This window comes from Rhipicephalus microplus, chromosome 1 (assembly GCF_043290135.1).
Source record: "Rhipicephalus microplus isolate Deutch F79 chromosome 1, USDA_Rmic, whole genome shotgun sequence".
Lineage (NCBI taxonomy): Eukaryota > Metazoa > Arthropoda > Arachnida > Ixodida > Ixodidae > Rhipicephalus > Rhipicephalus microplus.
The window spans coordinates 90,820,666-90,848,074 of record NC_134700.1 but is presented as its reverse complement, the minus strand read 5'-3'; the positions used below and the strand labels follow the sequence as shown (position 1 = coordinate 90,848,074).

The 27,409-nt window shown below is 45.8% G+C and overlaps 1 protein-coding gene across 2 annotated transcripts in view; it reads left to right on the top strand.

The window, feature by feature from the left end:
* Positions 1 to 27,409, top strand: part of Atg9 (autophagy-related protein 9) — a 106,111-nt gene that overhangs the window by 38,292 nt on the left and 40,410 nt on the right. For both annotated transcript variants that reach the window (XM_037429715.2, XM_075884750.1), the window contains exons 9-14: positions 3,641 to 3,835; positions 17,258 to 17,332; positions 20,120 to 20,405; positions 21,423 to 21,602; positions 21,728 to 21,856; positions 22,443 to 22,509. In XM_037429715.2, the coding sequence (XP_037285612.2) occupies positions 3,641 to 3,835; positions 17,258 to 17,332; positions 20,120 to 20,405; positions 21,423 to 21,602; positions 21,728 to 21,856; positions 22,443 to 22,509 (932 nt within the window). The remainder of the gene's footprint in view (positions 1 to 3,640; positions 3,836 to 17,257; positions 17,333 to 20,119; positions 20,406 to 21,422; positions 21,603 to 21,727; positions 21,857 to 22,442; positions 22,510 to 27,409) is intronic.

The following is a 27,409-nucleotide window of genomic DNA, read 5'->3' as shown; positions in this document are numbered from 1 at the left end:
TACAATGAATATAAGTTTCTAAAAGGCTGCCCGGAAAACGTGAAACTGTCAGAAAAAATGAAAATGAGAAAAACAAGTTTGAAAGTTCGCAAAGTTGGCATTTATTAGGAAATCATTCTTTTTGCATCAAATTGGGGCACAATGAAAAGTACCTTGCCTTGAATGCACTGCAAGTGTCTAGAAGTCCCCTGCACCATAGCTTGGTCCTTCACGGCTCTTGCGGTCAGTGTCCTCAACACGAGCTCTCTTCGCTGTGTTGCGACGGTGTGCCCTCGCTTCTGCAGTTTGCTTCAGGTTCATCTTCCTGATGCGCATAACGTCACAGTGGTCACCATGTGTGGCCAGATCTTGTGAGGGGAGAATTCCAATGCTTTCGAGCACTTCTTCAAAGCCCCTGTGGCCTTTGTTGTACCAGAGTACAGCAAGAGCGGTGGCTGTCTCCACAGTTGTTCTGGAGGCGAACTTTGTTTTTGGACATAGCAGCCATATCTTGCTGTTCAGCGATTCGGCTGCATTCTGTGTCTTGCCATGAAGGCACCGAATAAGGAGTTTCTCCTCTGTAAGGCGCTTGTAGATAGGCATAATTGCCAATCCTTGAGCCTTCGTCAACAGTGGGGTGTGGCGTGGTGCAGGCTCCCCCAGTGCTTCCGCACGCTTGTGCTTGCACCACGAATTTGGTCCCGCGGGTCAAAAGTTGTGGCTACTGGCACCATCACTGGAGCAGCAATGAAAATACGATGCCCATATGGCAGTGTACATATTTCGGACACTGTCCTTGTTGCTCGTGATGGCGATCTTGTAATATGTTTGTAGTTTTATTATTGTCGCATCTTTCAGTTTTTCGCCTCGTGGCAGTGGCGTTGCCAATTTCCGTAGGGCAGTTCCCAAGCGCTTTGCAACGTGGTTCGTGCACTCTTCTTTGTCAATGGGGGCGTCACAGTATACATTTGCCTCGCAGACTGCAGTGTAGGCCTTGCTGTCACCATCACTTAGGAAGCTGGTGAATCGCAGTGGATCCATCATGAACTTTCTTACAGCGCAACACCAGAAAAAAATACAAGACAGGGAAGGAGTAGAACAGAAAGAAAAGACGGCGCTGACGGCAATCATAGCTGCCAGGCAAGCCGGGTCATGAAGGTTCGAGTTAACACATAGAAAAGAGCCCTGGGTACTAGAAATATATTGTAGTAAGGCGGTAAGTTGGGCCAGTTGGTTAGGATCCATCGTGAACTTTCTTACAGCGCAACACCAGAAAAAAATACAGGACAGGGAAGGAGTAGAACAGAAAGAAAAGACGGCGCTGACGGCAATCATAGCTGCCAGGCAAGCCGGGTCATGAAGGTTCAAGTTAACACATAGAAAAGAGCCCTGGGTACTAGAAATATATTGTAGTAAGGCGGTAAGTTGGGCCAGTTGGTTAGGATCCATCGTGAACTTTCTTACAGCGCAACACCAGAAAAAAATACAGGACAGGGAAGGAGTAGAACAGAAAGAAAAGACGGCGCTGACGGCATATTCAGTGTGCCGCGATATTCAAAACGCGTGACGTACGCGTTGTTTTTCTCGTTTTTTGTTTATTCTGCGTGAAGGCACGAGACTGGCTACTAGTGGATTATGAAGGATACGGCCTTCGCAGCATGCGTGCACGATTGCAAATGGCGGCCAACGCGTCGTTTTCGCGACAGGACGACGCGAACTTCGCCGTTTTTCGCGACTTTCGCGCATTTCTCGCGTCACCGCTGCCCACTTGGAAGCATTTTTTGATATTTTCTCGTGCGAATTTCAGCTTGATATTTTCAGAAGTAATAGATTATAGTCCAAGGATGCCAATACAGCCGAAAAAAAAAGCGAAAATTTTCCGGAAAACTGCGACTTTTCGACCCGCGTCTCCCCTTAATTGTGTCTGTGCATGCAATGGTACATATATTAAAGGCAAGCTGTAATTATGCGGGGAAAACTTTCCACGAAAACGTACAGACCGAAAAAGAAAACAAAGTGGCCGCAAACTGGGATTCTCACACCAGCAACTAACAGCAAGCTTTGAAAAGTACTAATTAAAACTTACCTCAACTATAAAACCACAAGTTCAACACAAGGCAAAATTTATTTGAGACACAAAAAGTGCGAGCAAATAGTCGGGAATTGGAATACCATACACAAAGCTTGTGGGCGTTGCGGGCGTAGCGGTAGCGTTCCTCGCTCAACGGAAGTACTCAAAAGGTAAGCGTAGGGCATCGGTATTTGGCTGATGGCTATTTAACAGAATCGTCCGCAGTTTCCTTTTGAAGAAATAAAGTTTACCATCAGTCCCAGTTTGGTACGCACATGGCAGGCCCAGCTCGTCTTGGTGGCTTTCAGCTGCCGTCACCAGTAGCGAACACAAAACTTGTAGACTCCGAAGGGCCTTCCGGCGGCTCTGTTGCCATTGTTTAGTGCATGATCTAGCACTTTCAACTTGAAAGCAGCCGTGTAGCATCAGTATCGCCCCATAACGTGACAAGATTACCGACACAAGGTATAAACCACGCCACAACGCGCACTTGCCCTTTGGCTTGGCTTGGATTGGATTGAATCTTTGTGCAATAATAGTACGCTTGACGCTTAAGAGATGGCGCTAGACGGCGCATGCTAGCATCATTAGTGGTTTTAACGAACAGACGACGTTATTGCGGCAGTTTTCGGGGGTGTGATAATTACTCGAGGAAAAAAAAATCTTATATTTGTTGGGCGATGTGGGGGGTGCGAGAATTATGCGAGTGCGAGGATTACGCGAGTAAATATGTACGGTACTAAATTTGGTTTGGCCTAGTTTTGCGGCACATTTGGCATCACTCTGGGCCAACTCCTGCGAGCAGCAATGAAAACTAAGAGGGCCCCCAGTTAGAATTAACCTTTGTGGATACCGAGTGTTCCCCCGCAGAAATACACAGTGCTGGCCAGAATCGGTGTATCAGTTCGATCAGAACGAGCTTTTGCTGTAATTGCCAGACTCTTAGCTTTTCAGCCAATCACCAGTACATAAAAGAACAGAGCCAACTTTTCTTCATGCCTGCTCACTTGTTTTTTTTTTCCTAGGGCCTATATTACGTTGTAGTTAAGTAGAAGATGCAGTAAAAGCTCGTTAATTCGAAATTCCCTGGACTGGGAAAACTGTCATTCACGAAATTGTACATTAGTAAGCACTGGTCAAGACCCCCTTTATTTAATACAAAATGCGCTTTAAACTCGTATCATAATTATTGCGTACCAACAACGTCATTCTGTATGGTGACCACTTTTTTTTCTGGGAGCTGGTGCCTAATTCGGCTGTCTACGAAGGCCATTTTTGTTCGTTTGTGTCACGCACTTATGGCGCTTCACGCTCGGTGCACTTCAAATGTCGCTCGAATTAATCGGGTTGCAGCAAAATCTGACTGAACTAACGGGAGTTTGATGCCATTATACAATGCATGTTCTGGTCCGCACTTGAGAACGTCTAAATGATATGATTTTTCGGATTAACGGGTGTTGAATAAACGAGCTTTTACTGCATTTCCTTTTTCCTGCGAGTTCCACCTACTGAAAATCTACTGTATGATTAACGGTGATTGGCTTGGAGTGATACATTTCCTTCTAAGTGGTGGTTTTCGTGGTGTTTCAGGCGCATTCTGTGGGTGGGCCTGGTGAACCTGGTGCTGCTTCCACTGGTGCTTGCCTGGCAGGTGATGTACTTCTTCTACAGCTACACCGATCTCATCAAGCGAGAGCCAGGGGTGCTGGGCCTGCGCACCTGGTCTCCCTATGGGCGCCTCTTCCTGCGGCACTTCAACGAGCTCGACCACGAACTTAACACCAGGTGCATTTCATTACTTGCTTACACAAGTGAGCTTGTTCCGGCATTCAGCGTTCATGTTTGATTCATCACAGGTGGTTTTGGCTGTTAAAGAAAGCTGTCGGAAAAAGTTGACATGTGAGAGCTGATGTATGACACTTGTGCCTAGCTTTATGCTCTGCTCGCATAATTCTCACACCCCCCCAACGTTTCATTGATTTTTCACAAAAATAGTGCGAAAATTGTGCGAGTAAGTATGGTACCGTAATTACTCGAATCTAACGTGCACTTTTTTTCCGGTTAAGCGAGTTCATAAATCGCATGCGCGTTAGACTCGAGTACGAAAAAAAAAATGAATACGGTCAATCTATTGCCATCGGCGTTTCCACAATGGTTGCCCCATACGTGCGTCAGCATGGCGCTTCGGCCATTTCTGCCTATGTGTTTCCCATCTGCGGCACTTCGTACGTGTGCTGAGGAGTTCGTCATCTTGTAGTGCATTAGCATTGATGGCGTGGAAGGGCCGACTTCAAAAACTCGAGTGCACCACGATGCAACTTTTAAAAGAAAAGTCATCGCGTGTGCAGAAACAAACGGAAATCGGGCCGCATCGGACGTTCGGAGTTTCCGAAACGTGCGTGCGGGACCAGTGGAAACAAAAGCAGAAAATTGTCGACAGCAAAGCTTCACGCAAAGGCTTCAGTGGACCACAGCAGGGTCCGTTTCCGCAAATTAAAGAGCTGCTCGGCGAGTATGTGCTTGAGCAGCGAGTGGCAGAGCGGCCCGTGACGACAGAACTGCTCCAAGTGCGGGCTATACAATTAGCCTTAGGAAAGGGTCTAACGCAGAGCCAGTTAAAGCGGGCAGGTGCTGGCTAACTAACTTTATGAAGAGAAAAGGCTTTTCCCTTCGAAGGGGAACGGGCATATGCGAAAAGTTTTGCGGAGGAGTACGATGAAAAGCTTCACAGTTTTCAGAGGTTCGTCCTAAACTTGCGGCACAACGGCTACCTGCTTGGGCAAATCGGGAATGCCGATCAGACGCCTCTTTACTTCGACATGCCTGGCACCAAAGGGGTGAAGCAAGCAAGGAAAGGGGTGAAGCAAGTTCCCGTGCTGACATCGGTCCACGGTAAAACTACACTGACGGCAATGCTCTGTTACACGTCAGATGGGCAAAAGCTTCGCCCGTACCTCATATTTAAATGGAAGACGCTCCCAAAAGGAGTTGTTTTTTCAAGTGGTGTGATCATGCGGGCCATCGAGAAAAATGGGTGCGCGTTGCAATCGACGTCTTACGTTTTTTTTTTTTTTTTTTCGTCGTGGAAATCGGGTGCGCGTTACAATCGAATGCGCGCTAGAATCGAGTAAATACGGTAATCTATTTCGTATTTTTATCGCAACCATTTCTGAAGGGTGCATTGTTTAAGTAGGATGCTATGAAAGATGTTTCTTTTATCGGGACTCAGTTTCACTGGGAGCATGGGAGAAACTGAGTGTGCCAAAATATTGCCTTTGTAACAGATAGTTATACAGTATAGACTGCTTTTAACATAAGCCATGAGAGTCGCGAATATCTGCTCTTATAAGCGATACCACACTATAACCAAAACATTTTTCAAGGGTCACACTTCCATCTTGAATATGCAGCCTCGAGAGTCCAAGAATTGAAGCATGTGATGCACAGTGCTTGCAACAGTTTAAATTTCTGAATGTTAAAGAAAATTTAACTTCCAAAAAAAAAAAACTTTCCAGGTTCCAACGAACTTGGAAAGGGGAAGGGGGTCTAACAAAAGAAAGCACCATTGCATAAATTCGCCGACTGCTTCTCACTCTTCCTCAATTATGGGCATTATACAGAAACTATGTCAAATCACTGAAGTAAAGTGTGGGATTGGGCTAGTTGGCAATCCATTATTAAACTTCTCTGCGCAAAAACTTTCGACAACGAACGCAAGAGACGAGGACATCTCTTGTGTTTGTTGAGTTTTTCGCGCTGAGAAGTTTAATAATGGTCAAATCATGTCACCCCATTTCAAGACGTTACAATCCAGTCGCCAAGTGCTTCTTTCCATTAACAATATGTATGCTTTCCCATCAAGTGCAGCGACCTCAAAGAGTTTCGTTGATTCCGTACCAATCCGCAACTTGGGGCGCAACCGCTACCGAAACGCAACAAACACTGATTATGCCTATCCTGTCATTCGTTTGTCGCAGAAAGTTTGTCCAAGACATGAAGATAGGGTGTTGAAAGAATCGCACTCGAGCACTAAATCAAGAACATGCGCGATACGAAGTTCGCTTTTGCGGCTGAGAAGTGAAAGACGAAAATCTGGGAAGCTTACGTAAGCATTGGCAGAAAAGGCGAAAGCTCGTGTCATGAAGCCGTAAAAACTTTTATATTCATGGACGAAGTAGCAATCCCAATACAGTTAAACATAGATATAACGAAATTGATAACTTACCGAAAGAATTCGTTATAAAGAAGATTTCGTTAGAAAGAGAACACGGATATATTGAACTCGAAGGGGATCGTGAATGTTTGATATACTCCAGACTCTGAGTAAAGAAATCTGTTAAAGGGGGACACGAGTCTTAGAAGGCCACAAAACGCGAAAAAAATCAACTTTTTGAAGCTTGACATTTTCGGAAGGTACCTATTTATGCACTTATCTGAGAAGTTTCTAGCTTCTCAAGTTATTAATCCTGGTGCAAAATCAATTTATAACACCGCTGTGAGATGAATGTGAGTGCAAATAGACGCTAAAATTGCGCTTTCTTTCGTGCCGCGTCGCTGCCGGTACACATGAGCTATCGTGGTCATCTTGGTCTCGTTTGAAAAGGTCGTTCTTCGTCGTCAATTTTCCGCCACCGCTGGTTTGCCTTTCTCATTGGTTTTTCAGAAAAACGCGTCATCAAAAAGCACCACCGCGTGAATCTATTGGCTGCTTGCGGCACCTGACAAAACCTAGGCATCTGATTGGCCAAGTGGCATTTTCAGCATCTGCTTCACCATCGTGACGTGCACGAACATGTGCCGTTTTTTCATGGTGCTGTCGACTGCCTGTTGCAGTCAAGAACTTCTGCGCCACACTAATTCGTGAAGCGGCTGTGGCAATCGTTCGTTCGCCGTGCACTTAAGGGGGGACATGGTTCTTGGGGCTCTCTCATTTATTTTTGAACCAAGTGTGACAGAAGTTGGCATGCATGCTTACTTAGTTTGTTCTCCTGATTCTAAAAATGTAATTATTTTTTGTGTAGCTTTATTAGTTAAATAATCAAGATAACCATTTCTATTGTTTTTACCATAATAGAAAAATATCCACCTGTCAAAAATTTATAAATAACATAGGGATTGACAGTAGAAAGCATGAGACATGCAACATAAGAAGCACTTTTTTGAATGGGTCATTATTTCTTACTTTATAGTACACTAAACTTCACAGCCCTGAATGTGGCAATTGTGTGGTCACACAAAAGAATAGTTTGAAAAACTTGCATCAAGAGAAATCAATATCTGCTTCCTATGTTGTGTGCTCCAAACATATAGCTTCATGCTGCAAAATAAAATATTCTGCTATCTGGAATAGTTTCAGATATATTGCAGTAATTTTCATGCAGGGTGTACAAAATTGCCATTTTGAGAAAATGAAGAAAACAAAGAATTCTAACATATTTAACTGTCAAAATGTATGCACTTATAATTGCATAGACATTGAAATATAAATGAATGCTAGAAAGCCTAAGGACTGCAATGCTGCAATCTGATCGAAAATTGAACGAGTACTTCTCGAATTACAGCACGGTAAAGTTCATTGCATGTAATCAAGTACAGAAATTTTTATATTAAAATAAGAAAAATGAAGCTGCCCATTAAAAATAGGCACCCAGCATTGTTTTTTGTGCACATTTAGCTACATTGTGCAAAAACAATTACAGCTCCAGCTGTCCTAGGTCCACTTTTACCAAACAAGCAAAAGAAAGTGTTCAAAATCTGTGCTTCGAGAATAATGCTGTTAAAACTTAATTTCTCCATTCCAAGGAAAAAATATCATGGCAAACATACTTTTAGTCAGTTAATATGCACCGGGAATGTAATAGGACTGATTGTTTATACGAGCGTGTCGTTTCTTTTAGTCCTGTAGCAAGTTGTCGCCGTGTGCTCGTCTGCCGCGAGGCCGCTTATCAGTTCGGTGACTGTACTGACGGCGATCTGCGACAAATGTGCGTGCGTCATCCACGATCCGTCGAATAACGCGGCAATGTTTTCCGGCTTGTCCAGAATAAGTTACCCGTAAGTGTCGCTAACTAAAGTTGCTCCCTCGCTCATCAATTTCGTGGCTACACAAGCACTGAGGTGTTAGTTTCCTTTTCACGTAAGACTGCCGCATTTTCGAGCGGATATCGCGACAACGTTGCGAACACGTCGTTAAAAGCAGTCTACCTGTTGCCAGTAGCCTCCGTTGCGAGAGCCGCGAGCATGTTCACTGCGAACGAATTGACTTTCTGTTGTTGGTCCACTCTCACGACCCGTCGCGCAGTTCAAGGTCCTTTCATCAGGCGGGGGGGAACCACAACATCGGCAGGTTTAGCGATAAGACTGCACTTCCGTTCCTTCACTACGAAGATTTGTATCTCTGGTAGCTTCACTTCTGCTTTTTACTTGCCATCCTCTAACTGATGAGGCTGCAAAACACAGCTGTTCTCTTACGGGAGTACCGTATTTTTGCGCGTATAACCCACTCCTGCACATAATTTGCACCCCCACTTTCAGCTCACCGAGAAAGAAAAAAAAAATCCTCGCGTATTGCCCGCACATTTGATATACAGGAAAGGCTGTACAAAAGCTACTGCTCAAGCAACATAGCACATGTGTAGACAGAAAAAGCTTTATTTAGCAAGCACAATACGCTGTCTGCAAGGCCAGTCACAATTCACTCACTGTCGCTGCTCTCGCTAGAGCTATCACTTGAGCCGCAGTCCTCACTAGTATTATGCACAAGGTCATCTTCGGTTCCATTCATATTGTTTGTGATGCAGCATTTCTTGAAACTTTTTCGCACCATCTCACCTGGAATGGCCTTCCATGCCTCGACAATCCACTTGCAGAATAGGGCAATATCAGGCCTTCGGGCTCGTCCTGTCGGCGTCAAGTCGTAGCAGCCTTCGGCCATCCTCTCAGCGTAATAGCGCTTGACATGCGCTTTGAAGGGCTTGTTAAGCGACACATCTAGACGCTGCAACATTGACGTCATTCCACCAGGTATAACAACTGAGTCGGTGCCGTTGCGTGAAAGGCGGTCCTTCACTTCCTCAGTTGTGTGGCCGCGGAACGAGTCAAGAACGAGCATGGATCTCTTTGCGAGCATCGCACCGGGCCTCTTCTCCCATACCGTCTTGATCCAGTCTACGAACAAGTCACTGTTCATTCACGCCTTCTCGTGTGCGCGCACCACCACACCGGCAGGCAAATGAACCTTTGGTAGAGTTTTCCTTTTCAAGATGACGTACGGTGGCAGTTGCGTGTCGTCGGCGAGGGCACAAAGCAAGACTGTGATGCGCAGTTTCGTGTTCCCGCCGGTCAGCACGCTCACCGAACTGCTGCCCGTCTTCTGAATCGTTGTGTCCAACGGCATTTTAAAGAAAACAGGAGTTTCATCCACATTGCCCATTTGCGAGAAAATGTATTTGTGCTGCTTTCGCAGGCCAATTACATATCTCTGGTACTTGAGCAGCTTCTCCTCATAAGAAGCCGGCAAGCGTTGACATATTGTAGTCCGCCGTCCGATTGAGAGCCCTTGCAGCTTCATAAAGCGGTGCAGCCATCCACGGCTTGCACGGAACTTGTGAGATAGGCCTAGCTCCCTCGAAAGGCGTCGCGCTTCCACTTGGGTTATCTCGGTCGATACGGCGTGACCCCTGCTTCTCACATCTTCGATGAACTTTACTAGCTCCGCCTCCAGCTCAGGGTAGGCACCGGTCTTGGGGCCACGAAATGACCTACGGTCGCGGTGCGCGGCTTGTAGGTTCTCTTTATTCTTTCTCCACAGTCGCACGCAGGACTCGTTCACATCGTGCCCTCTTCCCGCTTCGCGATTTCCAAATTCCTCGGCGACGGCGATGATCTTAATTAAGCTTTTGCTGTGCCGTGAAGGCCTGCCGTCGTACGCTACTCATGGTGACAGAACAGATCGACTTAGGCTTGGCGAACGGGTCGAGATGTGGAGAACTAGCGGTATCAGCGAGGTAAAGAGCGCTCACACTCGGCGACAACTTCACAGCACTACTCCTTCTAGTACACTGTAACAGCACCCTGGAAACAACAGAACCGAAATGCATGCCTGCTACCGCGTCAAAAAGTAGTACATTAATTCACTGATATCTCTATAGGCACTATAACATCTCATCGGCCTTGCTGAAATAAATACTGCTTTATTTATTATGGAACTTACTTTATTTATTATGGAACTTTCTTAGACAGCACCACCTTTTCGACAAGCGCTTTCCAAGAGTAAACATGGCGTCCGTGACGTAGGGACATGTGGAGGGTCACTGAGCGGCCGCGAACGTCCAAAAAATATGCTTGTGGTGTGACAGTGAGATTTTACACTGAACAATCGAATTGTCTCTCACCAAATGTTTTTCTAAACGCTTCAACGATGCAAGCAAGCGAAACCAAATTTAGCCGCAAGCTGCAGTCACGAATTTGCGAAAACCGCCTCTGTGGCCTTCGCTACATTGTTAAGGGGCTTCACAGCACAACACGCATTGTTGTGAAGCAGCACTATAGGAAAAACCCCGCGTATTATCTGCATCTCCACTTTGCCACTGAAATTTTTGCGTTTTTGGTGCGGGTTATACGCACGAAAATACGGTACGTGAGTTATGTGGGCTCGTACGCGAGTTAGGCCTACAACGGTGACTCTGCGACCGCCGTTGACCGCGTCGAGTTCGTTATCCTCGTTGTCCTGAGCCATAGCGGGGATCTTTCTGAAGTTCACAGCGAACGAACCACCGCCACACCCGCTTCACAAATCACTGTAGCACGAAACTTCTTTACTGCCGCAAGCAGTCAGTAGCACCATGACAAAATGGCGCATGTCCGTGCGCATCACGATGGTGAAGCAGACGCCGAAAGCGCCCCTTGGCCAATCAGATGCCTAAATTTGGTCACGTGCCCCAAGCAGCCAATTGAATCGCGTGCTAGTGCTTCTCGATGACGCGTTTTTGCTAAAAAAACCAATGAGCAAGGTGAGCCAGCGGTGGTGGGAAGTTGAAGATGAAGAACGACCCTTCCAAACGAGACCAAGATGAACACAATAGCTCGCGTGTAATGGCAACAGTTCGGCGCGGAAAAAGCGCGATTTTAGCGTCAATTTGCGCTCACATTCATCTCACAGGGATCTTATAAATTGATTTTGCGCCAGAAATAATGACGCGAGAAGCTAGAAACCTCTCAGATAAGTGCAAAAATAGACGCAGATTTCGAAAATGTAAGCTTCAAAAAGTCGATTTTTTTGCGATTTTCGGCCTTCTAAGACCCGTGTCCCCCCTATGGCTCTGGAGAGAGCCCTGCTATGGCTCAGGACAACGAAGATAATGAACTCGCGGCGGTCAATGGCGGTCGCCGAGTCACCGGGGTGGGCCTAGCTCACGTACGAGCCCCTCGGTTGTCGAGAACGTCACTGAAAGTGGCCGTGTTTTGCAGCTTCGTCAGTTAGAGGATGGCAAGTAAAAGCAGAAGTGAAGCTACGAGAGATATCAATCTTTGCAGCGACGGAACGGAAGCGCAATCTTATGGCTAAACACGCCGATGCTGCGGTCCCCCGGGCCTGACAAAACGACCTCGCTTGTGCGTGAACTGCGTGACGGGTTGTCAGAGTGGAATACGCCGCGCGTCAACGGACAACAGGAAATGAATCTGTTCTCGGGGAACGGGCCGTGTAATGGAGGCTACTAGCAACAGGTAGACTGCTTTTAACGACGTGTTCGCAACAATGTCGCGGTTGCCACTCTAAAATGCGGCAGTCTTACTTGAAAAGGAAACTAACACGATCGGCACTCATGTAGCCTCGAAATTATGAGGTAGTGCACAAATTCGGTGGGAAAGCAGACTCCGAGCTTTGGTCTAGGGAAGCCCAGCTCTAACGTCAACATTGGCGAGAAGCTGCTACGAACGAAACGCCGTCTTGACATGCCGAAACATAAAGGCATCATCAGCAAGCAAATTCCATCTTATGCAATGCTGATGTCGCAGCCAAGCATCAGCGTCAAGCTTACGCGTCAACTGCGGACACACGGCGTGAGTCCAACACCCAAGCAGTACGCCTCGCTAGACAACTTCAACGCCCTGGCTTCGATGGTGCCGACGCTACTAAATACGACGATAACACTAAATGCACAACAATAATGGAAACAACAAAACCACCTAGTCAAACATATGCAAACGCGGTGTGCACCCCTGTGCTGCGTCGCATCACCTCATGAGGGAGGCGATGGGGCATTGCCTTTAAAGGAGCCCTGAAACACTTTTTCAAGTAACCATGGAAGGAATGCACTTGAAGAGCTTATTGCCTCATGAATCCAATGCCACAAAAATTTTAAGAATTCATCCAGTGTAAGTGGAATTACAAAGTTTGTCGCATGCTGCTATTGCATTCTATATTCTATTGTCCCGACAAAAGCGCTGGAAGCTAAGCAGGGAGGGATGGCAGAGCCACAGAAAAACGTCAAGCGTGCGCCTCATGACCTTGAGCACTTTTTGTTTTGCTTCGAATACGCAACTTCTTCATTGCGATCGCACGCATGGACAAGTGATGGCCTCTTGTTGCGACCTCTGTAACAACCTAGCGCGCCATGTTCACATAAGCCAATGGCTGATAGATGGGCTTACGAGTGAATTTTGGGCTTATTCAGTGATTTGTCGAGAGGAGAGAAAGCTTTTTTTGGCTGACTGATAAGTTATTGTGAATTGCAGGCTGCGTGCTGCGCTATAATATTTGGCTCGCGTGTTGTTGGGAGACTCTACTACAGATCGGCAGCATTTTTTTACCATGCTCAAAAAGTGTTGCAGGGCCGCTTTAAAGAGAGATGGCGATGCCTAGCATCGCCTTTAGAGGGAGATGGCGTAGTATTTGCTCAGAAGGCACGCGATATCTTGGCGCATAAGTAGATAACATGAGCAAAGAAAAAGGCGCGCGCCGCTTTGCGGGGTAACTTCGCTGTGGTCAGGCACCACAGCGGAGTTTGACAACTGGGAGCATCTAGTAACCTTCGAACTGAATACCTAGTATTTTTGCCCTGGATTTTGTCATTTTGGCATAAGCCTGCATTCTCTGCGGTTTCCCCGCCACTGTTGAAGCGTGAAGTGGCGGTATTCGCACTCGTAGTAGCTTGTAGCCTTAGCATCTGTGAGATGAGAGCAAGGGCTCATTAGTGGGTGCAGCGTGCAGGTGGGCACAAGGCAGGTAAGTGGGCCTGCGCCTCTCGAGCTGCCGTTGCCGCTGTTCTTGCCGCCCGGTCAAATGCATGTCTGCACCCTCCAGCTCCCTTGAAACCAATAACAAAAAAACAAAACGGCTTTTGTGTTGGCAGCGCCACTCTTCAATTGCTGCGCAAGTCCCTGAACTGCACCTCATTAAAGTGACACAAGGTGATAGCACCTAAAACCTCTTGCTCTGCGTTGTTGAGCTTCAAGTTCTCGTCACATGTGTGTGGCCGCGCTGCATACACAGAGCGCATTTATGAATAGCATTTGATAGTACAGTCGAGCACGCTTATAACGAACCTGAGCGTGATGCGGCATCCGTTTGCTGTATCCCGAAGTTTGTAGTAAATGAAACACAGCTTTAAAATTGTTGCTAGAGAAAACACATTTTTTTTTTTTCCGAAAAAGTCCGTGATGCTTGTATTTCAAAGAGTAGAAATGGTAAGGATGGTCTCGAGTTTATTTAAAGCGACAGTGTGCTGTTGGTCGAGGCCCATGGCATATACAAGCTGCCTGGGGGTATTAATGTGGCCAATTGCTATAAACACGCTTGTTGGCTTTGGCTCCAAAGTTTCATCGTCCTGGCCATCAGATTCCTCCAAATCGCTCTTACCGTGCACTTCATTCACAATGCCCTCATCCTTGCATGCCTTTCCGCAGTGTCGGCATTGTTATCGATTGTAATGAAATTATGAGAACAGATGGCCTGCACGCCTTTCATTGTTGCAGTCAACCGTGCGCTGCCACAAATCACCGCCAGAGTAGTCCTGTAGGGAAGCTTCAGGCTTGGCATCGAGTCTGACGTCGGCGAAGTCAGCCTCGCGAAAACAGTTTCGCATACATGTGGCCGTCGCCGCCGTCCACGAAGCCTTCACCGCTTCCACAGCTGAATTAGCCCCGAGAACGAACACTGGCATCGCTGCAGTCGCAGCGATGTGACGTCATGGTACAGACTCGCCCGCTCCGCCGGCGCTTGTTGCCTTTTTCTGCAACCGTGTACACGCTCTTTAGCCATATGATGGCGATTATTCCTCAGTTTTGTGCAAAATTTCTCAACATACAAGGTGCAAGGTTTCACAACTAGTGAAAGCTTTTAAAGCTGTAAGAAGTTTCCATAATTTAGCTTAGTATAGACAGACTTCCATCAGAACGGAAAATTTATTGTGAACTTGGTAATGCAAGCGAAGACGTTCGTTGTTTTTATTTCACACACCATAGAATGGGTACTAAGAAAATATGCTAAGAAGTGTTAATGTTATTACATCTAGGCATAGAATCTGGGATCTGAGCCTGTCTGTGCCAAAGTATGAGAAATGAAATAGGGGCATTTTTAGTGCACTAAATACATTGTGCTTTATCGGTCAAATTACGCCTGCATCAGTGAATGATCTAAATGATTTGACAGAACTGCGCTTTCTCCTGCGAGAGACTTTACATGAATATGACTGTCATAAGCACTCACGTAACATATTGGTCAAACAAACAAAATAATGCTGCCACACACACAATGATTTCGGAAATAATCAAATATTTTGTTCACTGGGATCATATGTACAGGTTTTTTCTCATTAGTCGCGAGGGATTATGTAGTGTAAATATATACCCTGATTTGCGTGAAATGCTGGAGTGTTCTACCGTCGCATCACAGACGCAAATGAGAGCTTCCCTTGGGAGCACCACTGATGGCAACGATTTCAACAGAAGCGTCAGAAAGTCGAAATGAACTTTTTTTTTTTTGGCACATTCGCAGACGTGGCCCAAGCAGTGGTGTAACCAGGAGATGGCTCACCGGGCCTGTCCCCTACCTCCCCAAAATTATTCCCCGTGCAGAGAGCAAAATGACCATTTCAAGTAGGTGCCCTCCCCCAACCCCACCAAAAAATATCAACCTATAGGCTTCTGGACCCATGTAATAACTAAACTACCATCGCCTCGATGAGGTATTGACTGGTCTTTCACGTCGGGTCCACCAACAGGTAATCAACTGCAAGGCAATTTAACATATGAGGTGGCTATCTAAACTGGTAGTTCATCATGAACTTGATCTTATTGTCCTGCACTGCAAGTACACTAAACCTCCGTGCATTGATTGCAGTGTTCATGATTAGTTTCGGCAAGATAAACATCACTGTAGCTGCTCAAACAATACCCCAGCTCCCCGCGTCTTTTCATGCTTGCTCAAGACATGTGGGGCGTTGCTTGAGCATCTGGCGGCAAGTCTAACGCATTGGGGAATGTTATCCCATGTGCCCTCTAGTTGGTAGATATGAAACAGCCCGTTTTACGTCTGCTTCAGGAGCCCTCGTCGCCCACACTCGCATATTTTTACAGTGTGCAAGGGCATGTTATCAATTTGGACCTTGTACAGAACATGACAGCAACAGCAGAAACCTGTCGAGAGTGCCCATATAATTGCTATGGCAAGCAGTTTTTAATTTGTGTTTTTTGGGAATTTTCAAGCTAAAACTGAATATAATAGAAACTTGTTAGTACCGAATTTTTTCATCAATTTGTAAATTTTGCTAGTACATCTAGGTTTAACTATATATCGGCGAGACACGAAATTTTGAACAGCAGGTCAAACATTGTGTAAATGATATTTAAAAAAAAAAATTTCTTCGAATGCCTTGACAGAACAGACACTGAAAACGTAAGATTGAGGCATTATCCCAAATCGATTGGGATAACGCCACAATCTTGGAAAAAGAGAAAAAAGTGTCTGTAAAATACCACTTGGAAACCATCCTGATTTAAACAATGGATAGCGAATTGAACTGAAGTGGCAGAACCCTCTCTTCTTTATGCCTGCTGCTTACATCACGCTTTAAAGCCTCTATAAACATAGCTTCACTCATCTTCATTTTCATTGTGAACAAGGCTTCCATGAAAAGAGCAAAATGTCTTTTGCTCCTTTGATGGAAACGACGTTTTCGAAAATCCCCCGTCAAATGCCCATTGGTGTAATGTAAAAATATTTCACTACCACAAATTTGAGAATGCTTCAGAAAACCTTATTGAATTTTATTCCCTTATATCTCTGCAACAGTTCAAAATAAGGAATAGTGATTTTAAAACGTTACTCGCAGCTGGGGAAATAATGCTTAGCTCCGTACCTGCCACCATCATCATCAGAACACCCGCCTATTTCTTTGTGCACCCACCTTGTTCAAATGTGCAATAGCTCTCTTGCCATTATCATCACCTGGTACTTGTTTTTTCTCTTAGGCTTCGCCCCATGGCCTTTGTTTTTGTCGGGCAGGTTTACCAATGGGCTTGTTACATGGCTGTTTTGTAATCGTTTGTTGGTGGTTGAATGTTCAAGATAAGCTCCTAAAGCTGCATGGAAGGAATGCTACAACAGTGAGAAATGCGACGTGATTGACCTGTGGGATGAAGTCGCTGATGATTAGTCGTGCATGCTTTACTGATGCTTGAACACTACGACGCACAGTGGGACAAAGAAGCATGCACGTAGGTTTAACTGACAACCAATAAGATCCGTACCACTTGTCATAAGGAAACGGCGACAACTACAAAGACGTTGAAACAGTGCACGTGAACCAACATGAAGTATAGAAATTTAACGCCAATGCATTACAACGCGTAAGAAGGGTGAGCACATAAGAAAGATGCGCACGCTTAAGAGTTCATTTTTCAGCAGTCGAGCTGGCGACATTATGATGGATTATGTTATTCCTGAAATAAACGGGCACTTGTTCAATAATGTTTTGTTTTCTTTTTGTGCTTATTAGTGCATAACGTGGTCACAAATGTATACGCAGTATAAATGGGCAACTCGCGAGGTTTTGTTTATGTTCTTGCACAAATTTTTATTATTTCACTAGAACGACATTTCAAATTAACGAATCGTTTTTAGTTCCTTGAGATTCTTTGTATCGAGATTTCACTGTATTGGGGATCGTTAACATTATAACTTGAAACGGCTGTTTCTTCTTTCAGGTTGTGTCGAGGCTACCGACCTGCCTGTCAGTACATGAGCATCTTCTCCTCACACATTATGATCATCCTTGCAAAGTGAGTGGACCATGGTGTTATTGCTCTCGTCTACAAGAGCCTTTGTTTGGGAGCATTTTTTATTTTAAGATTCTAGTTGTCAGATACACTGTAGTTGGCTCTGGCCATCGGTATCACCAAGAACATGCTGTCCAAACTTGAGAAGTTGCCCAGAACCGCATCTTGAGAAAAACTCACTTGAAATGTAAAAATGGCTTAGTGCTCATCCTCGCTTGTCTCCGTGTCCTCGTCTTCAGATCGCACTGTAGCACTTGTCATGACTAGCCCAATCTTCTACCCTGCTAAGCAGAAATAAAAGCTCATCTATGTAGGTTTTTTCAAATAGTTTCTTCCATCATGAGAGCTTGGGAATCATGGTTATCTTCAGCATGTTTCTTTGGTGAGCTCATCATGGAAAATTCAATGACAAGCAACCAAGTGACGATTTTCAACAAATAAATTCATAGTAAGCTGTCTTATAGCGCTCACACCAATCAATTTTTGTTTTTTGTTTTTGTGTCATACGTGCTGTACTGTCTTGGCGGTCTCGACCAAGCATATAATAGTGTTGCGTCTGGGTAATATGCCAAACGTCTTTGACAGCGTTTACTTGGGCCATCAGTTTCAAATGGTTTGGAAACTGGTAGTACTGGGGTGTTTTCATTCTCAAGAACATCATTCGTTGTGTTCATTATGAGTTGTACACTCAGCTCCTCTGCATTCTGATCAGAAACAGTTACCGTAATTACTCTAATCTAATGCGCACATTTTTTCCGGTTAAGTGAGTTCATAAATCGCATGCGTAATTACTTGAATCTAATGCGCACCTTTTCTCCGGTTAAGCGAGTTCATAAATCGCATGCGCGTTAGAATCGCGTACGAAAAAAAAATGAATACGGTCATTCTATTGCCATCGGCATTCCAAAATGGCCGCCCCATACATGCGTCGTCATGGCGCGTCAGCCATTTCTGCCTATGTGTTTCCTATGTGTGGCACTTCGTATGTGTGCCGAGGAGTTCGTCATCTTGGTGTGCATTAGCATCGATGGCATGGAAGGGCCGACTCCAAAAACTCGATGAGTGCACCACTATGCCGCTTTTAAGAGAAAAGTCATCGCGTGTGCCGGAACGGACGTAAATTGGGCTGCATCGCGGTCGTTCGGAGTTCCCGAAACGTGCGTGGGGGACTGGTGGAAACAAAAGCGGAATATTGTCGACAGCAAAGTTCCGCAAATTGAAGAGCTGCTCGACGAGTATGTGATTGAGTAGTGAGCGGCACTGCGGCCCGTGACGACAGAACTGCTCCAAGTGCAAGCTATGCAGCTAGCCTTAGAAAAAGGGCTAATGTGGAGCCAGTTTAAAGCAAGCAGGTGCTGGCTAACTAACTTTATGAAGAGGAAAGGCTTTTCCCTCTAAAGGCGAACGGGCACATGCCAAAAGTTGCCGGAGGAGTATGAAGAAAAGCTTCAGTTTTCAGAGGTTCGTCCTAAACTTGCTACACAACAACGGCTCCCTGCTTGGGCAAATCGGGAATACCGATCAGACGCCTCTTTACTTCGACATGCCTGGCTTCACAACCGTCGAGAAGAAGGGAACGAAGCAAGTTCGCGTGCTGACATCGGGCCACGGTAAAACTAGAGTGACGGCAATGCTCCGTTGCACATCAGATAGGCACAAGTTTCTCCCGTACCTCATATTTAAACGGAAGACGCTCCCGAAAGGAGTCTTTTTCCTGAGCGGTGTAATCGTGTGGGCCAACAAGAAAAATGGGTGCGCAATGCAATCGATGTCTTACTTTTTTTTTTTTTTTTTGTCGTGGAAACCGGGTGCGCGTTACAATCGAGGGCGAGGTAGAATCGAGTATATACGGTACTTGTTTAAGGCATAGCCATTGCCAATTCAACTGACTATTTGTTCTTGCAGTGACGCCCAATAAGAACAATGCTTACTTGCTGAAGTGCTCGCACAAGGGCTGTTGGTAGCTGATGCTTGTCAATTTCCTATTACACTGTGCTTTCCAAACATTTTAGTCGTCAACACAAGAAAATATTTTGCTGTCGCGACAAAATTATCAAAGGCCCAACTGAACTCAAAATAAATGCACAGAACCATTGTCTCCCTGTACTCCCTGCACACACAAGGTAAGTTGGCTTGGAAACTGTAGGAGAGTAGCCAGAATATTTATTGGAAAACCTGTAGGCTCAGGGAAACTACCAGTCTTGATCAAAAAAAATAACTTGAGGCAGAAAACTGAGATTGTGCACCATTTAGAAAGAGGAGCTTGGCTTCTTGTAAGTTGGTCTTAAAAACCTGGTCTTTTTGGCTCAATCAAAGCACGCACAAGTGTGTGGGGCATTGCACATATTTAAGAAAGGCCTTATCATTTCAAACAAGCAAAAAACAAAATTTTATTTTTTAAGAAGTTTTACACTAACCAAGGCTCTTAGCCTTAAAGTGTGGCTTCGCGGCAGTACGGATTCTCCGTGGATAGACGTATTCATGGTATAGCACTTTTTTACTGCAGTGCAACCGCTTGTGCAGGGGGTTACATGCAGTTTATGTCTATTTCTTAATTTCGAATACTTCGAAATTCAAAGGGCTCTAATATTTCCACATGCCTTGTCATAACTATTGAGGTCTGATATTTGAAGCATAATTGGCTACCAGCTCAGGAAAATCCTTTATCACGCGCTCTGCCTGGCTTTGTCATGTCACGACCATAAACATGTTTTGCGATTACTTGCACATTTGTTTCGAAATTTGACCAGACAAACCAGTCCTTGCGAAAACTCCCATCTTGGTGTGCAGGAGCGTGACGTTCTTTGCGGGGGCACCGCTGGCGGTGCTACTGGTACTGACAATCGTCGATGAGGATGTGCTGTCTATGGAGCACATGCTTATGATTGTCACGGTGCTTGGCATCATAGTGGCTGTTGCCCGAAGCTTGATTCCCGACGAGAACCTGGTGTGGCGGCCCGAGCATCTCATGACCAGCATCCTTGCCCAGATCCACTACATGCCCGACCACTGGAAAGGACTGTGCCACACGACCGTCGTGCGGGACGAGTTTGCCCACCTCTTCCAGTACAAGGCTGTGAGTTGGTTTTATGTGCAGCCATGAGGGGAAAGTAGTGATTATGTGCAAAGAGCGAGGCAACTGAAAGGCTAGCTTTTAATTTCAATAGGGACAGCTGCAGAAATCAAGCAAAACATTAAGCCAAGAAACCCAGGAAACATCAAGTTTGTTCATTTGAAGTGTGGTCGTTTCGTGTATGGAAGCAGACCGAAAGACAGACTTTACTTTGGTGGAAGGGGAACCTCAACTAGCGTGGTAAAAATCGCGAGGTGTGAAAACCAGCCACTTTAATTTGTCCCCGCACTCAGGATCCTCTAGCGGTGGGGCTGTAGTCGGAGGCGCTAGCCGCTTTCCTCCTGGCAATGTGCCCATATCCTTCATTTCTAGTTTTTTGCCTGTGCAAGAGCTTTATCGGAGTAGGTGCAGCTGCGGTGTCTATGTCTGAATACTACATTGTTTGGTCCACACATCTGCCCAAAGTCGGCACTATTAGCTGAAAAGGGCAAGAAAAATCGTAAACCAGCGTTGCATTTCTCCTACGCCTTTTGAAATGAACTACGGGGTTCAGAAGGTGTTGCACCGCTGAGACGAAGCACAAGAGGCAGCTCCTCGTGAACTAGTTCAGGCAGTGTGGGAGAACTGGAGGGACCCAATGTGTATGAAGATCTCCTGATTGAGGTGTTGCATCTCCCATCCATACATCATGTACTGCATTTAACTAGCCGTAGTTTGAGCGGCAGCTGCAGTTTAATCTATACTTTTGGCAATGGCTCCATATGTGAGGTGTCTTTTCAAGAGCAGGCATTGTGGGGTGGGAGCTAAAAGGCAGATGGAATTTTGATCGTTACCTCCATACACCGATACTGCCATATTCAAAACCTTTGTAACAATATTGCCCAAATTGAGAAAAGTGCGCTTGCATATTTTTTGTCCTTTTTGGAATTCCAAAATGAGCAGTAAGTTTTGGTGCCCTCTGCCAGTGTTGCACCTTCTGTTGTGGCCATTTGCCACAAGATGCGGCCTTTTCCGTCGCAGGTTCGCATTCTGGAAGAATTGCTCAGCCCCGTGCTGACCCCTCTGGTGCTTATCTTTGCCCTGCGGCCCCGGGCGCTGGAAATTGTGGACTTCCTGCGCAACTTCACCGTGGAGGTGGTGGGCGTCGGGGATGTCTGCTCTTTCGCTCTCATGGACGTCCGAAAACATGGCAGTCCTCAGGTGAGTAAAACGTTTCCTGCAGTCGTCCGTTGAGAGGAGCTGTGCCGCCGTTGATGGGAGCCCAAATACTTGGATGGTTCAAAGCCCTGTGTGTTGAGTTGATGCTTTTTTTTTCTTGCGTGCAGTGGAGGGCCGATGACGGCGGTGACGACGATGAGCACGGTGGGGCAGGAGCCGCTTCGATTGTTGAGCCACAGCCAGAGCAGCAGCGGGCACAGCATGGAAAAACTGAGCTTTCTCTCATGCACTTCACGGTGTGTCTCTACGCTATTTTTGAGGCGGCCCTTCTTATTTTTTTTTTTTAAAGAAATTTATCTGCAGTGAAAATGAGCCTTTATATTGGACTGCAATAATTATTGCCTGTTCAGCCGATAATTCTTGCCGGTTTGAGTAGATTTAGCCTGCACACATACTGTGATCTCACGCTTGATTATTGAAAGCTACAGTTGATTGCTTGAAGAAATGTAAAAAATCGAAAGGAAAATGAGTCCTGTCAGTCATCTTTAGTGTTACATTACGGTAAGCTGGTGATTTTCTTAATGAGTGGCAGCATAAAAAGTTTATCCACTGAGTTGGAGGGAGCACCATAGCGCAATGTCATGGTACATTGCATCTCCAAGAAGCTAAACCATGTGTGGTTAACAGAGAGTTTGATTGGGCTAGTTGGCAAGCATCCATCATTGCCCAAAACTTTACCAGAGGCAACAGAATTAGCTTGTACTTTAACCAGCCAGATCTGGTCATGCATGCTTTCTACTAAGAACGTGCAGTCCCAGTTAGCCAAGTGTGCCTGGAGAGAGGCAGTGGCCGTTTTAACACATGACCATGTTGTCTCCTCAGCTGACCAACCCCCACTGGGTGCCACCTGAGGGATCCACTGCGTTCATCAACAACCTCAAGGAACGCGGTGAGTGCTACTGCCCCGGGCTGTTCATTTCTGTTTTGGCTCCAGTTCTGGTCGGATGTGGTAAATCTGTGTGCTCTCCACCTTATGGTGCTGCTTGTCACGTTACGTCTGGCTCAGTCTATGGTAAGAAGTGCAAACATATTCATATTCATAGTGGTTTGCCTAGTTTCATTCCTGAAGCCAGGCAAGTCGCCGTTGGAGCTGTCATCCTACCATCCGATCGCATTGGCCAGTTGTGGAGGCAAAGTTATGGGGAGGATGATCCTGGGACGCCTTGAGTGCTACTTGGAGTGCAACATCTACATAGATGCCATGGCAGGATTTCGGCGTGGTCGATCATTGATTGACAACGTAGTCGACCTGGTCAGTTACGTCCAACACGAGAAAGGCTCTAAGCGTCTCTTTGCATCTTTGTTCCTAGATGTCAAAGGGGCGTATGACAACGTTACGCATGAAGCAGTCTTCACCGCTCTTGAAGATGTAGGAGTAGGTGGTTGGATGTATCGTGGGATACGTAGTTATCTGTCAATGCGATCCTTTTTTGTGAGCACTGAAGACTGTAAAGCCTCTCCACATTACAGCCACCGTGGCGTCCCTCAGGGTGGCATACTCAGCCCTGTGCTGTTCAATCTTTCGCTAATTACTCTTACTGAGCATCTGCCAAGCACACTAGGGCTATCAACGTACGCAGATGATATCTGCATTTGGGCATCGGCTGTAACACGCCTGCAGTTGCGAGCGAGAATTCAAAAAGCTGCCACTGAAACATTGTTACCTCCGAAATCGAGGCTTGGAAATTTCTTCCGAGAAATGCGCCCTCGTATCTTTTGCACGAAAGCCTATAAATAAGTACACCATAAGCATCAATGGCCAAATTGTACCATACGTTCGATCGCACAAGTTTTTGGGCGTCATAGTTGACAGGAATCTATCATGAAGCGAGCACGTCTCCTACATGAAAAAACGGTTAGTAGACATCTGTAATCTACTGAAGTTCTTTGCAGGGAAGACTTGGGGAATGTCATCCAGTGCAATGCTACAGCTGTACAGGGTACTTTTTCTCTGTTTCCTGCAGTACAGCTTACCGGCATTTACCAATGCAAGCAAAACAAGCCTACAAAAGTTAGTGTTCAGGCCCAGGGACTCCAGATTTGCCTAGGCATGCCTCGTAGTGTGTCGACAATGGCTTTTATAGCAATCGCCGGTGACCACCTCATCGCGACACATATTGGCGTTGAGGCACTCGGGACACATATAAGGCATATTGCTCAGACACCCTGTCACCACTTAGCCTCTTTACCAGCAGACAGACCACGTTCGTCCTTTTGCCAAACGGTAACGATGTATCGCGGCTCTTTGCAAACATTCTTCACACCCACTGCCAGGCCTTCGACTCCTCCTTGGAGCCTGACTGAGGCTAGGATCAGGCTAACAATATCTGGCATTCAGAAAAAAAGCAGATAGATCGTCCCCTGCACTTAAGCAACTTGCTCTGTTCTTGTTATACGAGACGTACCAAGGCTGTATACATGTATACTTCGATGGCTCCGTTTTACAGAACAGTTCAACAGCATCTTTTGTTATGTGGCACAAAGAGCGGAGCTCACAGCTCTTTGTGCCACATTGCAATTCATTAGTGATCAACAGCTACAAAAATGAACACTTTTCAGTGACTCTAAGGTCGTACTGCAATCCCTTCTATCACCTTTACGCCACGACCCGTACGAACAAGTGGTGGTCGAGATTGCAAAAGAGACTCTCCATTTAATTGAGAAAGGACATGAAATAGCCTTTCAATGGCTTCTAAGTCATTGTGAAATAATTGGCAATGAATGGGCCGATCGAGCTGCCCATTTTGCCCGCACTGAAAGCAACCAAATATTAATTCCTCTCTCGAGAACTGACACTGCACAGAAACTCTGCATGCTTGCTCGCAAATGCACCATGTCGCAATGGCAAGAGTCGCATTTCACCCACGCACGATTATGTACCTTAGACCCAACCCTCGGTCTTCGAATAATTCAGAACTTCGCCGACGAGACGCTACTATGCTGAGCAGATTATGGTTGGGTGTCGCATTTACCAATGCGTACGCATTCCGCATAGGAATGGCTGACACTGCTGCATGTGGCCATTGTGAATGACGAAACAACTTGGCATATTCTGTGCGAATGCCCACGATGCTGCTCGCAGAGACAGTCACTCTGCACTACACTAGACGAACTGGACAAGCAGACTCTTTCGGAAGAAAGAGTCCTGCACTACTGACAGAACCTTATGTCCCATAAGAAGGCTGTGAAGGCGCTCCTGCGCTTCTTGCGTTCAACTGGCCTCTCCAAATGACTGTAATCAGAGCTCCCTGCATGCGTGTGCATATGTATTTTTTTTTTCCTAATTTATTTTATATCTCTTTATCTCTATCCTCTTTTCGACCCTCATTTCCCCACCCCTGTACAGGGTAGCAAACCAATTCTTTTAGGTTAACTTCTCCGTATCTTCCTTTTATTTATTTCTCTCTCTTCATTGCTGATGTCAATGGCTCGAGTTCTTCCTTGATGTACAGTACCATCCACTGTTAAAGGGAACACTCCATTGATCACTTGCCATATTGTGGGTCCCATAACTGCGAGCATACTTATGAACATTGTTTGTGCCCGGTACCAGTCTATCAAAAGGAGTCGGAACAGTCAAGCAGCAGTAGCCTTATGCAAATCTAAGACGCCATTTTTTTGCCAGAGAGCGAAATCCGGACATGGTGCACCTTTAACTGTGAACCCGTCTGTACGTACTGTGGTCTCGAGGTTCGTCGCACCTAAATGAAACTCAAAGCAAGTTCTTTCTCTCAATTTATTTTATTTGACCCAGTAACTTATATTGGGGAGAGGCTGGAAAAGTGCGATATGGTATGCAATTTATCAGATCAGTAAACTGGAGTTGAAAAATGCTGGTGTTGAGCAACGGTTGATGATGCAACTGTACCAGTCAGCCTGAGAAACTGCATGGTCCTAGGATCAGAATGCAATCACTTGCACGCCCTCCCCTTAGTGCGCTTAGAGTCACTTGCCAGGTCCCTGTCAGTGGTATAGATTTCTTGGAATCTTTAGGAATCTGGGTTCGCTCTTTCACATAACCACTGAATTGCTTACAAAATCTGTGACCTTGACTTTTTCATTGTGATGTGGCACCAGCTCTCTATTGGATGGCAGCCTATTTATTCGGACAAGTTTTTGCAGGAGGCAAAATTGACAGTAAATATGGGAAACAAGTGTGTTGCTTGTAAGTCTATGCTGTTCCAAGTTGGCTACATCTTACAGGCAGTATTTTTAAGGTGGGAAGCAGCACTTGGGAACTTTTTTTTCTTCTAATTTTGTATTGATATTGTTGAAACTGGTGAGTTTGTGTATATATGTGTGTCAATTTTAAGTACCGTATTTACTCGCATAAATTTAGCACTTTTTTTTTTATTTTGGAGCTTGGAAAAAAGGTTCGCAAGTTATGCAGATGTTTCATGGACCCATGAGAAATTATATAAGATAACATACGGTCCTAATGTGTGTAGAATATGCATTCAAAATAAATGAAATGGTACAGAAAGAAAGTGTACTTGTGTATTTAACAGAGTTAGTGTGTACTTTGACCAGCCAGATCCTGTCATGCATGGTCTAGTTGGAATCGGTGGCCGGGAGGTTTGATTAAGAATCATTGTCGCGGCTGCTGGTACCGCCTTCCCGAAGTAGGGAAGCGGATCGGGAGGCGGATCGTGTTCTGTAATCCGTCAAGCGCATACGAATGCTCGATTTTCTCCAAGCTTTCCGCGATAGTGCTGAGAGACACCAGATTTCATGACTGACATTGCAATACCATAGGACCTTATCTTTCATACATACAGTTAAACCTCGTTATAACGAGACGGGCTATAACGAAATAATGGATATAACGAGCAAATCCTAATTCCCCTTGAATGTCCCCATACAAACCAATGTATTCAAAACCTCGTTTTAACGAGGCAAAATTTGCCTGTTATGGGATATAACGAACAAATTTTGTTAGAAAGTAAAATTTTGAGCTGATGTCAGGACAGTGCACAATGCGAATTTGAGACGGCGCGCAACGCGAGAACTGTATTTAGTAGTTCAAAACTCCCGCCTCGCGCCCTCCAGCAACGCGCGTAAAGCAGACTGCACGCGCTGTTTTCGGAGGAGAGGTCGCTGCACGTGCGCCGCTTGGCTACCACCGACAGCGGAGCGCTCCGCAGCTCGGCGAATGTCTCGCCCTTTTCTTTTTTTTTTGTGTCTTCTTTATATTCTCTCTCTCCCCTTTCTCATGGCGCTGAGGTGTGCTTCTTAATCTTACATACCCCCTTCCCCTTGAGTAACCGGTACCTAGAGGGCAGCACAAAAGAGCGCCCCTTCTGCCCCTTCCTCTTCACAGTCACTTTCTCCGCAAGTGTTGTTGCTGACCGACGTGAGCCTCGTTGCTTTTGCGTGCATGTTTCTTCTCTTTTTCGACCATTTCCGCCATATCTTTTATCGTGCTGTGCTCGTGATTCCATCAACATGAATGCACCAGGCGGGAAGCGAAAGCGCATAACCCTAGATCAGAAGGCGGCTATGATAAGAGCCGTCGAATCGGAGACCAAGAAAGGCAACGTGGCAAGAGACTTTGGCGTATCGACGAGCACACTGTCAACCATCTTGAGCAAGCAGGAGTCCATCGTCGACGCTGTTGCACGTGGCGTGAAAGGAAGCGCTAAGAGGATGAAGGCACCTGCCTTTGAAGCGGTCGAAAGGGCCGTTTTTAAACGGTTCTTGGACACGCGGGCCGTGAATCTGCCGGTGAGCGGCGCCTTGCTGCAAAGAAAAGCGAGAGACTTTGCCTGCATCATGGGCTATGACAACTT